General features: G+C 41.1%; 1 protein-coding gene across 7 annotated transcripts in view; it reads right to left on the reverse strand.

Moving 5' to 3' along the window:
- Positions 1 to 15,852, reverse strand: part of ANK3 (ankyrin 3) — a 2,432,060-nt gene that overhangs the window by 403,658 nt on the left and 2,012,550 nt on the right. For all 7 annotated transcript variants that reach the window (XM_044056400.1, XM_044056402.1, XM_044056401.1 and 4 more), the window contains 2 exons: positions 5,822 to 5,918; positions 3,903 to 4,131 (listed from right to left, as the gene is read on the reverse strand). In XM_044056400.1, coding sequence (XP_043912335.1) covers positions 3,903 to 4,131; positions 5,822 to 5,918 — 326 coding nt within the window. The remainder of the gene's footprint in view (positions 1 to 3,902; positions 4,132 to 5,821; positions 5,919 to 15,852) is intronic.

Here is a 15,852-nt window from a genome sequence, read left to right on the forward strand (position 1 = left end):
GTTGACGATGATGTCTTCTTTGAAGCAGAGGAATACAAGTTCTATTCCATTTTTGACCACTGAGTTAACAGAAAAGCATTTTATGTTTAACGTTGAAGTGAATCAGGTTTCATTTGTAGTCACTGAATAAAATACCTTGTTTAACTGCAAATCCTAAGTTTACACATTATGCTTTTTACAGTATGTTGAAATATTTTAAAACTCAAACCAAATGTATTTAGAGGACATTCAGCTCAAGCCGTATTCCAAAAGCTACTTAATGTAAATTCAAGGCCTTTTCAGTTATTGAACCCAAAATATGGAACGGAATTATTTCTTCCTTCTCTTTCTTCATTCCATACTGCTTTAAGCACTATATCTGATAAAGCCAAGTATATCTTTCATTTGATGATTGTGGCAGGGCTAGCCACCCAGTGGTATAAACCTTGGCTCGAGATGATTGTCACTTTGGAAGTGACACCCCGACCCCATGTGCAAAATAGGAAAAGAGGTTGAGGATTGATGGCTGGATCCTTTCATTTGAATGACATTTGAGAACACTCATTTATGCAAGAAAAAATACTTAGTCTTAACTTTGTGCCTGTCAGCCATTAGCCCCAACAGGTCTTGAACCCGTTCATTCTCAACTGCAGTTAGCTCTATTTGTAGACAGCAAGAGATGGCTGTGGGAAAGGGGAGAGGGCGGGGGGCATCCAGGCAGCCATTGAAAAATGTGTGTCCCTGCTTAATTATTCCTTCTTTCCAAGGGAGTAGTATCTTTATCCCTATGGCCTGAGGGTCCAGCTTCATCCTCCTATAAATGAGTCCCTTCATCCTCCTAGGAATGGGGCTATCATTGTTTCAAGATGGACTCTTGACTCTCCACAAGACTTGGAACTACAAAGCACTCCCACCCAATGGCCTGCTTTATTCTGGATGAAGGTTATGGTGTGGGTGCTTTCAATAATCCCCCACTGAACTGGACACCCAAATCACTGTAGAGGTCTACAGGATCCTCACATGGTTTGGTAGATGAAGCCCACATCCCCAGTCCAAGCACTGATGCCAGTAAACCTCCACTTACTGGTTGTGAATGCAGCCAGCAACTACATCAGCAACTTCCTCACCCCAATATTCCCTGTATGGGCTGCACTACTGTTTCAGACACCACTCAAACCCAGGTTATTTAGGCTGTGGTAAGGGGTTTATCCCTCTAAACCATGGAACCTGTATTTATATAGATTTTTAGATTACACATTGGTGGTTGTTTGCACTATAAATATATGCAATATTTCAATGTTTCCATCTGCTACTGTAACTGAACTGTGGCTATAAAAAGGAGTACTATCTACAACTAATCCATGTGCACAAACAACATAAAAATATGTACAAACAGTCTTAACAGTATAATCCACAACAGGAACCACAGTATTAACATCAGTCACAAGTCATTAAATCAAAAGTACAGAGAAAATAACCCTACAATTTAAACCTGTAGTATCTGCTGCCATGAAAGAAACTTTAAAGCACTTTTGCAGAAAACTTTGCTGAATAAAAGTGCTGGAGCAGGCACAGTATTTAGCCCCAACTTTACTTGCCTGGGAGGTAATGCCCCACACCTGCCATGTAGAGCTTTACCCCCTGTGCTCCAAAATGTGATACAACTAATTCCAAAGTGGGTAAACCTCAGGACAAGGGGAAAACTACAGCAATCTCATTCAGGTAAAGTGTGCTTCTGTCAAGGGCAATTCTTTTGAGTCTGGCAATCTTGATTTTGACCAGATACCACAGCAAACTGTAAAAATAGAAAAGTGTCAATGCACCTGAGACAGTACCTGTGCTCAAAACTACACTGGGACCACTGCATTAGTAAATGTTACTTGAAATAGTTTGCCAAATACATTAGCTTATCCTTGGGTGAGTGTAATGTGGGTGAGGCTGACGTTGTACTCTCCGGTTTCAGTTCTGCATATGAAAGCACTTCTAATACAGTTTGTATTTTTGCAACATCAGTGATTTAATTTGTGGGCTTTTCACCATTTTTTCTCCATAGTTGTGACACCACAGAATTAATTTACGTAAGTAAGGGGCTGTGGGGATGAAGCTTTCCACATGCAGGGGGTATAGGGGTGCTTTGCCCGCCCACAAAACAAAAATTGTTGCACTGTTAATAGTGTGCTTCACCCTTTAGAAACTCATATAACTTAAGCTTGGTATAACATAGGTGAAGTTTACAATTCATTTTATAGCTATTATTGGATAAAGTCAATGGTGCTATAAGGGAGGATCATATGGGAATTTCCATAATACATTTATGGCAAAAACCAAGACAGGCCTTAGTAAATAAGTTTTATTCAAAGTGAGCAGCACCATGATTCAGTGCTAAGACTTCTGCCTCACAGCTCCATGGTGTGGGGTTCACATTCTAACTTCCAAACACAGTCTTTGATGGAGTCTGCATGCTCCCTTTCTTTCTGTGTCCTTTTTCCCATTGATACCCATTTCCTCCCACCTGGTTGAGCAGCTACTCCAGACTATTAGATAAAGTGCATTTACCCTTGCCCTTATGACGTGGGTTGTACCTGAAGAGGATGAAAGATGTTCAAGTCAGTTACCTGTTTAATACATGAATACATTAAATTGCTTATAACCTGATCCCATATTAATTTTTATATTTCTATAAGGGAATATACCCCATACATTCTTAACAGTATTTTATAGCCCTACAGAAAGGAAGGTGAAAACTTGTTTGAGCATAAAACATCTGAAAATATCAATAAAAGGACAAATAAACATGCAGATTTTTCAAATCAAGTATCTCCATTTCTAACCCCTAGTCCTAATCTCCATCACAGTTCATAGCACAGGAAAATATTTATCTCATGCATACTCTAGTGTCCAAAAGATCTATATTTATAAGAAAAGCTGTTATGAAAAGTAACTTGGCAATATACGATTCATCATTTCAAATACACACTGACTAAAGATTTAACATTGCCTTCTACCTTCACTATTGGACAACAGAAGGAGCATGCATGAATCATGGTGCACAGAGAGTGTGGGACATTTTACATTTTATGTTACAAGCATTTTGGCAGAAAAATAAATATAAGAGCCATAAATTAAATATTGTTAAAAGCTGACAATCTGGACAGCTGCATCTTTTCAGAAGTCTGTGGTGACAGGAAACAAAACATCAGAGTAAACAAGGGCATCCTGAGAAGCGCAAGGCCCACCTTTTCTGGTTGTGCATGTGGGACAACAAAACAGTAGCACATGAACCTGTGAAGGAAGGTCACTAGATGTCATAAGTAAGCAACAAGTATAATTTATGTGAACGAGGGTGAAAGGGGAAAATACAAACTTAAAAAAAAACACTGCAGCATGAATGCATCCTGAGAACATACCAGGTACTGCATTTCTAAAGTAGAAGTAATACACTTTGATATTAAAGATAAAAAAAATAGCTGAGCCTCTCAGATCCACATATTCTAAGTAAATCACTTGCTGTCTTGGGGAAACTTCAACAATGTTTAGCATTTGCAAATGTTGCAGAGATGGACTTTTAAATAAGACCTTTATTGGAAAACACTGGTGTTATTCACAACTGATTTATGACTGCATTATAAGCCTTTCAGTATAACTTTACATAGATCAAACATTATCAACAGTTTATGTGAAACAGAATTAATGTAGTAGAACATAGGGTTTATAAGGGCACAGATAGAAATAATACCCCATGCCACAATTCCTTGACTTCCTGATTACATATGGGAGCAATTAATTGTTGATGCAAAATATTTTACCATCTGAAAGTATTTTAATGCAAACATGTCAAATGTGATTGCAATATTTTGTGAAGTATTCCCAGTAGCACAACCACAAAAACAACTATATTTCATTTTGAGGAATAACACAAATACCTCAATGTCTTTACTTCTTGCCACTTCTTCAAAATTCTCCTGCTGTTCTAGTGTCTTGTCCACTTTATCATCCGTCATACAGAAGCACCGTAGATTGGCTTCAATTGGATCACTGAGTTTGGCAAAGACAACAAACTTAGCCATGTACGGAACACAGATTAACTCCCTGTACAGTTGTGTGGCTAGACCAACAGTTTCCGGGACTTGGTGGCAATCCGCAAGCCAGAACCTGAATACACAAAGAACGGATAAAGAGGTAGTGTGAAACAAAATGACAAAAAATGTGCCGAGTCAAATGTGCGCTTATGAACAACAACATTCCATTGTACCACATTATACAGTTTCCCTTCTACATCATCAACAACACTGTAAATGTGCCATTTCCTGTGGTCCAGTGGTGCAAGGTTTGATTCCCTCAGCCTCCATTGCCCAACCGTGTGACTCTGAGTAAGTCACTTAGTCAGACACCGCTCATGGGCTGATTTCAGTCAGTGTTCTACCCCGGAAAACAAAAACAAATAAATAAATACATTTACAGACAAGAGTTCTTGGAGTGCAGACTCTGAAACATTAACACACTAACATGTTTTTCTGTCACTTTAAGCAAATGCTAAATCATAATATAGAAATCAGATTAAGTAATACTTTTAACTGGAATACTGCCTTGCAGTTAAATAATAAAACATACACAAACATCATTTTAAAGATATGGATATGATTCCAAAGCCATCTACCTAAATACTACATGCGTTTATCACTTAAGTACAATGGGTTCTCAAGTTAACCCATGTAGCAGGTTTTAGAGAGCTCATCAGACATTGGCAAATTACCAAAATTAATCAACTATTTAAAAAAAAATAAGTATTGACAGCAAACTGCAAGGCTGCGGTGAGCTACAGAATGCCCAATATGGTCACAGGTGCTTTGTGCATGGTCATCAATATAAATAACCACGAAGAGAAAGTGTAGCAAACTCTGAACTCAAAGTTAAACAACATGCAGTTAAAGGAACTATTAATGTTAGTACCTTCTTTGACTGATAGAAAACAAAAATTGGGGAGTGGGGAAAAAAACACATCAACGTGTAAATAAAGAAACCTTGCAAATGCCTGTCTAGGCAGCAGCAGGTAAACTGAAAAATAAAGGGTGTACATCACAGAAATACAAGCATGGCAGAGTATCATAGTGTAAAAGTAGATTTTGCAAGTAATTATACAGCAACATTAGGTTCATAAGGGAAAAAAAACACTGGCAGGATTCCAGTTGGTGATGTCTACAAGAAACAAAATATAGTCCAGTACAAGTTTCAAATGAAAAAGCCTTGACTTATTACTGTCAAGGTTCTTGTTTGCAGTATAAACTTGTACTGGACTTAAATTTGTTGACATTACAATTTGGAATACTGACAGACTTTTCATGTGATTCCAGCTTTTTCTATTAATGTATGTGAACTCATGTTAGAACTTAAGATGTGATGACTTAAGAAAAGTTTTTTTAAAAAGGACCTTGACCCAAAAGGACTCACACAATCAATAAAATGTAATAAATGAGTATGCTAAGTTAGGCATTTCTTGACATTTTTAAATGTTATTGGCTATAAAAGGAAGCAGTGCTCACAAGAGTGAACATAGGACGAAGCTACATAAACAAACATTTTTAAATGTAGCACACACATTTGTTTTAGTACTATAAGGGATAAAAAACGAAATGTTAAGTTAATTATAACACTAGGAATTGCTGGACTATCATAAATTATGAAGTAATATGAAGTAACTTATTCTGAAAAAGAACCCTTTGTCTAGAAAGCTCTCAAGACTGAGGGTGTGTGTCTTTACAGCTCTAAATTATTTGAGTGCAAAATTGTATAAATGTACCAACAAAACACCTAACAAATACTAATTAATGAAAGGTGCCTGTACCTGGCAGAAACATTTGTTGTGAAGGAAACACAATCATTCACAAACGTAAGTGGCGTTGTCCCAGTGATGTCCTCCCATTGGGCTGGTGAAGTACCTCCTAAAAGGAAAAACACTTTAGTTAATTTTATCAACCTTATTTAGTCCTAGTCCTCATTTTAAAAAAAAAACAAAAGCTCAGTTACTGTTGTATCAGAATACATTAACAGCTACCAGACTATCTGTGCTTGTGTCTGCTGGTGAAAACACATTTCCACCACTGCACACACTTGCTTGAAAACCAGATAAACATCTGTACAAAATATTCTTGAAAGCAGGATGATAAACATTTACAGAAAATAAAGCATCTGACAAGGAGGTATAATAAGGCACAGATTTGACAATGTTTAAAATGTTTCAAAGCAGAAAAGCCTTGCAGCAAGGCAAGTCATACTTTTGTTCAGCATGATTCCTTTTCTTGTGAATAAAATAAGACGTTATGTACTCACCATAACGTTCCATGTTTGTTGTTCATAATCTCACCTTCATTCTTGTTGGTTGGATTTGGAACCGAGTATCGGTTCCAACTCGGCCTATTACTAAAGCTCGAGAGATTCCGCTGGCTCGAGGCTATACCCTATCCCACAATGCCTAGGGAAGAATACCCAGATCTTGTTTGCAGATCACTAACATATTAGAAAACATATACTAAAAGCAATGGTAATAATTTTTAGCCTATGTCTCATGAGGAAAGAAGGGAAGCAGAGAACATTTTATCACCAATAAAATTTCCTCTCAATCCTCCAGGAGCGAAGGTTGGGGGAAGGAGGGTGGGACACAAGAATGAAGGTGAGATTATGGACAACAAACATGGAATGTTATGGTAAGTACATAACTTCTTAATGTTATGTTGTCCCATCTCGCATTCATTCTTGCTGGTTGGGACAGCATCCCCAGCACCTTCTTTCTTGGGTGGCTCAATGGAATAAGCTCTTCAGAACAGTGGAACCAAAGGAAGCCCTGTTCCGGGAGGCCACGTCTACTTTGTAATGAGTGATGAAGGTATGAGGATTGACCCATGTGGCTGCAGCACAGAGCAAGTCCATAGATAGGCAAGCCTGAAAGGCAGTCAAAGTTGACATAGCTCTTGTTGAGTGGCTCCTAATTTTTCCTGGCAGTTGTTTATGCTGGGAATTATATGCATAGGTAATAGTGTCAGTAAGCCATTTTGACAAGGTAACTTTTGAAACTGTTGCACCCTTTCTGTTATCTGAGAAGGAGATGAAAATCTGGTTAGATTTTCTAACCTCCTTTGTTCTATGCAAGTAGAAACGTAACTGCCTGTGGACATCTAATTGATGTAGTTTATATTCTGCCTTGTTGCCATAGTTTGGGAAGAAGACAGGCAGGTTAATGGACTGATTCAAATTGGTCTCAGAACATACTTTGGGAAGAAATGAAGGATTCATTCTAAGTGAGACTCTGTCTTTGTGAAAAACTAGATAGGGAGGGTGTATGGACAGGGCTTGGAGCTCTGAAACACTCCTAGATGAACTAATGGCTGTTAAAAAGACGATTTTCCAGGTCAGAAATCTTAGTTCACAAGAGGAGGCTGGTTCATAAGGTGAAAGAATCAGAGAGTAGTCAGTACCAAATTGAGGTCCCAAGGAGGTGATGGTTCCCTTACTGGAGGCCTTAGTAGGAAAGTAATTCTCAGGAAGGCTTTGCGCAATCTATGAGACATTATTTCTGATCCCATGTCTCCTATGTGGTCATTAGATATGGCAGCTAATTGTACTCATACGGTAGCTGCTGCAACACCTTCACTGAAAATCTCAGCTAAGAAATTTAAAATTTTACTTACAGGGGCTGTAAAGTGGTCTATGTGGTTCTTAGAAGCCCAACAAGAAAACCTTTTCCATTTGTTAGCATACAGTTTTCTAGTTGTTGTCTGATGAGATGAAACCAGAATGTGACGCACTGCAGGGGTTATGTCTGGAAGCCTGGCTAAGATTGGAAGTGGAGCAGCCAAGTTATCAGCTTGAGGATTTGGACAGAAGGATGGAGTGTTCCTGACTGATGAGTCAGAAGATCTGGTACCAGGTCCAGAATCCACAGCTCCTCTTGGAGATAGGGCCATAGGAAGGGGAACCAAATTTGACGAGGCCAGTATAGAGCGATGAGAATTAACCTGCAGCTCAACGATTTGGCTTTCTGTAGAACTTTGGGGATTAGAGGAAATGGGGGAAAGGCATAAAGACGTCCCGGGGCCAATCATGAACAAGTGCATCCCTTGGGGACTCCCCCAAAGGGGGGATTAGGGCAAGGTAGCTGCTGCATTTGGTGTTTATGGATGTGGCAAAGAGGCCGCAGCAAGGCTGGCCCCACTTGCAAAAAATTTGGTTTGCAATTTCCTGTTTCAGGGACCACTCATGAGGCATCAGAATTGCTCTGCTTAATTTTTCTGCTATCACATTGGATTTCCCCTGAATGTGCGTTCCAGTCAGAAAACGTTGAGAAGATATTGTCCATTGCCATACTCTCTGAGCCTCTTGACACAGAGGGTAGGATCTGGTTCCACCTTGTTTGGTTTGTTGATGTACCACACTACTGACATACTGTCTGTCTGTATTGCAATTGTACCTGTTGGAAGAGAGTTCTGCAATGCCTGCAATGCTAGAAGCACTGCTCTCATCCCTAGGACACTGATGTGCAACTGGTACTCATGTTCCTGCCAAATTCCTTGGATGGTCTTTCCTAGATAATGCCCCACCAGAACCTATCTGGGAAGTGTCTGTGGTCACTGTAGCTACTGGTTGGGGAAGAGTGAACTGCCTGCCTAGAGTCACCTGTGTGGATTGAAGCCACCAGGGTAGATCCCTCTAGCAGGAGTCTGTGATGAAGATCTTGTGGGACATGGGCAACTCCTGCATGGACCACTGAGCAAAGAGTAGCCATTGTAGGACTTTCATATGTAGACGTGCCAGAGGTACTACTATTATAGCAGCCACCATAGTGCCTAAGACCTTTAGAACAAACTTAGCCTGTACTTTTTTCTTCAAGAGCAAGATGGACACTTGATGTCCTCTGTACCCTGTCGTGAGGCAATTTTGCTACCATGTCTTTTGTGTTTAATTCTGCTCCTATGTATGTAATATGCTGTGATGGCAACAAGACAGATTTTTTGAAATTTATTGTAATGCCCAGTTCCGAGCATAGATGGATGGTGGTGTCTCTCGTCTTGGTTAGTAGATGCTTGGTGGTGGCAGTCAGGAGCCAGTCATCTAGGTATGGAAACACACGGAATCCTAGACACCTCAGGTGAGCCATGACTACTGCCATGCATTTGGTAAACACTCTGGCTGTAGTGAGGCCAAAGGCAGAGCTCTGAATTGATAATGGCTGGCTCTCAGCCAGAAGTGCAGATATCTCCTGGATCACCTGTCCATTTTTACATGGTACACATCCTGAAGATCGATTGAGCACATCCAATTGTCTTGTCCCAGAAAGGGGAGTATAGACTGCAGTGTCACCATCTGGAACTTTGCTTTTTTTACGGACTTGTTCAGCCTGCTGAGGTCCAAGATATGTCTCCAGTCCCCTGTTTTCTTTGGAACTAAAAAGAACCTTGAGTAAGTTCCGGATACGATTTGATTTGCGGGGACGTCTTGGATGACTCTTTTTCTTAGCCACCTTTGTATCTCTAGGGTTGCTTGATCCCTTTGACAGGGTGGAATTTCATGGACTGATTTTGTTCGTGGGGGTGGAGTGGAGAAGGGTATGTTGTATCCCCTGGATATTATCGACTGTACCCATTTGTCTTGAGTGATGTTCAGCCAAGCTTTTGGGTACAGTGACAGTCTGCCCCCAAAGGTGGGCAGGTGGGCCTCCTTTCAGGAGAGCAGGGAGGATCTGCTAGAGAACATATCTCTGTCGCCATGAGTTTGTGGACCCCCTTGGCCACGAGGTCAGTATCTTCCATTGTTATTTCCCCCTCTCCCCTTGAGGGAAATGTCACCCTGTGCATCCGGCGAAGCTCTATGGGATTTATGGAACCACATTTTCCCACCCTTCTGCCTTTGGATAAGGCCTGGTGGGGGCAGAAAAACGTACTCTCACAGCAGACATAGTTTGACCTTCTTGCTCACACCTGGTCAGAGTCTCTTTCACTTTTGGCCCGAATAAGGACAAGTTGTCAAAAGGGGCATTTATGAAGGAAGACTTGAAGGGTTCAGCAAACTCGCAGAGGCACATCCGGAATTGTCTCCTCAGAACTATTCCTGTGCCTACTGCCCTATTAGCTCCATCGGCTGCATATGACATGAGCCTCATGGAGGAGTTGACTACAGAACTTAAGGTAGCAAGCTGACAGGTCACCTTATCTGACTGCCCTGCAGCTGTAGAACCTTGGAGGGTATCTCCTAGCTCCTTCAGAAGATGTCTTTAGAGTCTGGTAAAGTGGGTTAAGTAGTTCAGTGACCTAAGTGTAAAGGCTGCTGATGAGAACATACACTTCCCATATCTGTCCATCATTGGAGATACCTTATTCAGTGGATGGACAGAAGAAGTCATCTCAGCTAACTCCTTTTTGGTGGCCACCGCCACTACCACCATAGCATCTACCGGGTACCAAACAGGTCGGAACAGTAGTTGGGTCTGAAAATCCAGGTGTGAGTCTCAGACTCGACGGTTCCACCACAAAGACATCCAAGCACTCCTGCTCCGAAACCACTCAAGTCTGAGGAGGAATAGCAGAAGGGGCAGGAGCAGAAGTTGGTTCCAATTCCTTTTGGGCTGGACTCTAAAGGATCTTGGCTAGCACTGGAGTCCGAAGCAACCTCTTGACCACCCGCTCCACACTGTCATCCAATAGACTACTGGATGATCGAGAGGATGGGGCCGAAGATTTTATGTTGCCAGCCACAGACTGTAAGATGGGTGACTGGGAGACTGAGGATACCGGTTCCAAGGTTGGGGACTGGCTCCATACATGAATCCTGGTTGGTTCCAACAAAACTGGTGGAACTGAAGGATCAGATTGCTCGAGCCCAACAGGCTTCTAAAGTCGAATCTTTTGAGGATTTCTTAGCCGGCTGAGAAGCAGGAGCCAAGGAAGAAGCACTTTTTGTAGACTTCAAGAGCCTCAGCAAACAGAAGCAGTCCCTTAACCATCAGCTTGTTTCTACATTTCTGCAGAACCCTGGTATGAAATGAAACCATGACATACTGAACAAGAGTCTTGGAGGTGCACCGCACCTAAACAGTAGACACAACTAGTGTGTCCATCTGTTAAGGACATTTTCTGAGTACAGCAGTTGCATTTTTGAAGCTGGACTGCTTCACTTCTCTGCCATAATAAAAAACAACAAACACAACAATATTGTCCAAAAACTATGTAAAGGATAGAGGTAATAATGCTAGCAAAAAACTACTAAGCTATCAAACACCACACTAAACAAAAAGGTAATTATCTAGCTTCTATGCAACCTTTTTTTTTTTTTTTTATAAACACTCAAGCAAAAGGAAAAGGGGGCTAGAAGAGAGGTCTCTAACTAAAACGAGATCCCCTCTAGCCAAAGGAGACATCTCTAACTCAAATGATGAAATCTCTTGGAAAAGGGTAAGGGAAGGAAAAGTTGTCCTCTAACTTAAACGGACAGAAGAGGAAAGAAAGACGAACCCTCTAACTCAAATGAGTATGTTAAGTTTTAAGTTTTAGAGGTTAAAAAGGATGGGACAGGGATGTAGGCCTAGTGAAACCAACAGCCAGCCAACAACAAGCACACAAACAAGAAAAAAATTAGGGATTCACTACCGTGAAACCTAAAACACAGTCAACAAGTAAAACAAAAATACATGCAAAATATTTCGAAATAGACTAATAATATCCAAAAACGAAGTTCACTTAGCCTGAGATTAATGAGAAGTACCCGATCTAGTTTAGCGGCAAACGAGATCTGGGTATTCTTCTCTAGGCATTATGGGATAGGGTATAGCCCTGAGCCAGTGGAAGGTCTCGAGCTTTAGATATAGGCCAAGTCAGAACCGATACTTGGTTCCGAACCCAACCAGCAAGAATGAAGGTGAGATGGGACAACATAACATTATGAATTTTGCAGACTATAGACATGTTGTTTTAGAAAAGTACATAGGTCCGTTTTATTGTATCGTGGGGGGTTAGGAGTGGTTCAGGTCAACTTCTGCTTGTAGAAGAAAATGGGAGGCTGAAGTCATTCATGATAACTGTAAAGCAAAAACACCAAGTTTTGGACAGGCCAATATAATCAAAGTGAGGACACAAGCCACTTAGCCTGGAAATACCAGCTGTAGCAGTACAGAGGGCACATACTGTTCATAGCAGAGAATGCAGACAGAAGGAACACATCACTGGCAGAAATAGAGTGAGTAGGTCAGAGAATGTAATTGTAAATGTAATGTATGGAAATGTGAGGGGTTCATATAATGCCAGGTTAAGGAGGATAAGCAAATCAGCATAAGTGTGTAGCAGTGAAACTGCAAAACCCTTTACCATAAATATGTGGTAGTTGGGAATGTGGTCCAAGGACTGATAGGCTGGGAGAGCGTCTGATGCTGGTAGATGGCTGGTGGATAGTCTGTAAACCAAGTTTTGCTGATACATTACACCTTACTCTCTGCCAACAGTAAAGATATCACAAGCACAACTTCCCCACAGAGTTAATGATCATCCATGTATTTTTAGACTAGAAGCACTAATATGAATAGCAGTAAGTCTCAGACTTGCATAGTTATGACACTGTACACCTTTTTCAAGCCTAGAGTAAAAGATTTCCATAGCTGTACTCTCTGTCTTAGTGATTTAGGGGAAATAATACCATGACTATTACCAATATACTTGGAGTTCAAGTCCACAGCTGTACAGCCTGGCTCAGTGATTTAGGGGGATAATGCCATGACTATGACCCACATTCTTGGAGTTCAAGTAGTGGCATAAGTCCCAGAGAAGCCAAGTGGAAGAAAAAGGGAGTGAGCAACCAATACTGACTCAACCATCCTTGGGGGAGCTGGTCCCAGTCTGCCAATGTGAAAGTAGCCAAATGGAAGATTGAAGACAATGCAGTGGCATAAAACTGGGATACAGGAGCTTGATTCTATTGAGACAGTGATAGTAGTCTTCATTAGTATACATGTGAAAACACAGGTGCACAATGGAGGATATAACAGACCTGTGTGCTAACAAAGTACCAGTGTCAGCCACTGAGAGGTAGGAATAGAGCAAATAGAAATGCCTTCATAGCCTGTACTGGTACATGCTTGCACAAGTTGCAAATATACTCCATGGTTTGCTCTATAATGTGCCCTCCAGTCAGCTCTTGTCTCTGTACTGGGGATACTCAGGGAAGGGGAAGGAATGGCCTGAAGGATAAAGAGGAAAAAGGACACAGAAAGAAAATGAATTCCCTGCCTACAAACATACACAAATCAGGAGGGCATTGATGCAGTTTTAATGCTGATACTTCATACTAAAGAAAGAAATAGGTCTCATGAAGTGGTGTGAGCAGCACCATGAAAGCGCTTACCTACAATAAAAACATTTTCATCTTTTAACATAGAACTCTGTATTTCTTGGCAAACAATAGTGACTTCTTTGGCTGAGGTTTGGATCGCTAGCTGTTTTTCTGTGGTTTACAAAGCCTAGCTTTCTAGTAAGTGCAGTTTCCGATTTAGACTTGTAGCATTAAGCAGCATAACCTTGAGTTTGTCTCTAGTGGATTTCTTTCTGTCAGGAATTTTGTTGTTATGACATTGCCTAAAAAGTCACTATGGGGGAGGCAAGTACATTTGTCAGTAACCAAAAGGCAACAGATGAAGACCATCTCTGGCAAAGCAGTGTAATCTACTGACCATATCCTCCCAGGCTGACAGATACTTGATCCCCCTGGAATGATAAAAGAAGCTAAGCCAATTGTTGAAGTCAATCATTTTTTGTTTATATTGCGGCATCATCCTGAGTGAATGTAAAATGCTGCTTAGGGCTGGGGACATACCTGAAAGGTAAGTCGTGTCGCTCTTCATATAGTCCAATGAAGTACGTCTCAAGTCATTCACTCCAACATGGACTATGACAGAGTCATAATGGTACTTGTTGAGAGACTGAAGTGTGTGCATGACCTGATGGATCCTGGCACCTGACAGGCAGCTGACTGTGACCTTTTCCTTGTCTAGCCTGGTGAGGGGGACATCTGTGTGTTTCACTACGGAGTAGTCTGTGATCAAGACATTTATTATTGTGGTGTTTTGCCTTACAGGCTTATTGGCTGAGACACTGTTGTGTGTATTATTATGTGTAGTAGATTCTGTTGGGTCTGCAGTGTGTGCAGTAGGTTTGCACTTGGGAGGTCTCTGATCTTTAGGTAGGCTTCTAGCGAGTACCACCATGTATGTGGGTTTGTGTGTTGTGAGCTTGTTATGTGCAAGAAGTGAAGTGTGTGTGCTGACAACCTGTTTGATATCTGATTTGTTGTTATGTGAGAAAACTGATTCCAAATTCAAAGCATAGATACATTTCTCACAAGTTGTATTTGTTTGTTTTAGGAATAACTGGTTATCAGTATTCATGAAGCAATTGCTACATTGCCTCAGGATACCCATGCCAATCAGACTAGCTGGAGATTTTGTAGGAAACTGTCCAGCCATTATGACAGGTATATACTGTAGTAACTAGTAGGTAGTGGGCTAGATGGACCAGGTTTTGCTGTATGACTAACAAAAAGCAGCTATTCTATGGAGGGCTAGGGGGAGAAAAGTGTGTCACTGCTTCACAATGCACAACTGAGTTGCTTGCAGGGCAGCAGTGCAATCTCCGAGCAGCTCTGGTAAACTGAGTGCAAACCTGTGCAAACACAATGCTTAAATACAGTACAAGTGAAGTTAAATGATTTTAAACAAAGTAACCAAAGGGACAGCCTAAGACTGAACCTTACTCCAGCAATCCACAACTCAGATTTGTCTTTGGCTGCATATCTCTGCCATAAGGGTGCAAGGGGGTCCTTCTTAATGTAAGATGGCTGGTTTTAGTGCTCAAATGATCCCAAACAATCTAGATTCAGCAAGCCTGAATCCAGCCTATGTTATAAAATGAAAAAGTATTCTTCTTTCGGCTTTTCCTGGTTAGGGTTTGCCACAGAGGATCACCTGTCTGCTCATGACTGGCAGTGGGGTTTTACACTGTTGAGTTGCCAGCCCAGCAGCCAACCTTCCACAGAAGGTACACACATGCACACACTCAAGTCTAGGGCCAATTTAGAGTGTCCAATCCACCTACAGCATGTCTTTGGTATGTGGGAGGAAAGCGGAGCACCTGGAGGAAACCCACGTGACCACAGGGAGGACATGCAGACTCCGCACAGAAGGCACCCCAGCTGAGGATTGAACCAGGAACCTATAAAATGAAAAAGCATTTTAAATTCAAAATGTAGAAAATCACAGTCAACAGCAAAAAAGAAATAAATAAAACTGTTTAAATAAAGCAGCAAGTCAGGAGAATACTCCCACAAGAGTGAAGACCACAAACCTTCCTAGTGGTCTGGATCACACGTTCTTAAACCACAACAAAAGAACAAAGACACTTAGAATAAAAGGTACAATAAGCCTTCAACAGCAATTCACAACTTAGAAGGGTACAGGCTACACTCCTCTGCCAGTACCACAATAGTCTAGACCACACACCCTCCTAATGTAAAATAACTGGTTTGGAGTGCAAGTGCTTAAATCAGAGCTAAGACACTTTCAGAACAATAGACAAAATAAGCCTTCAATCAGCAATTCCCATATTAGAAAGGTGGAGGCTACCCCCTCCTGCCACAAGAGTTTAGACCACAAATCTTCCGAATGTAAAATAACTGGTTTGCAACCCAAGTGCTTAAAAGAACAAAGACACTTAGAATAAAAGGCACAATAAGCCTTCAACCAGCAATTTCCAGCTTTGAAGGGTGTAGGCTATCCTCTCCTGCCACAAGAGTTTAGACCACAAATTTAATAAGTAATCCATGTGCTATGACAGAAATTTTTTATAG

This window comes from Protopterus annectens, chromosome 14.part0, assembly GCF_019279795.1.
Source record: "Protopterus annectens isolate FY-2018-M chromosome 14.part0, PAN1.0, whole genome shotgun sequence".
In the NCBI taxonomy this organism is placed as follows: Eukaryota; Metazoa; Chordata; order Ceratodontiformes; family Protopteridae; genus Protopterus; species Protopterus annectens.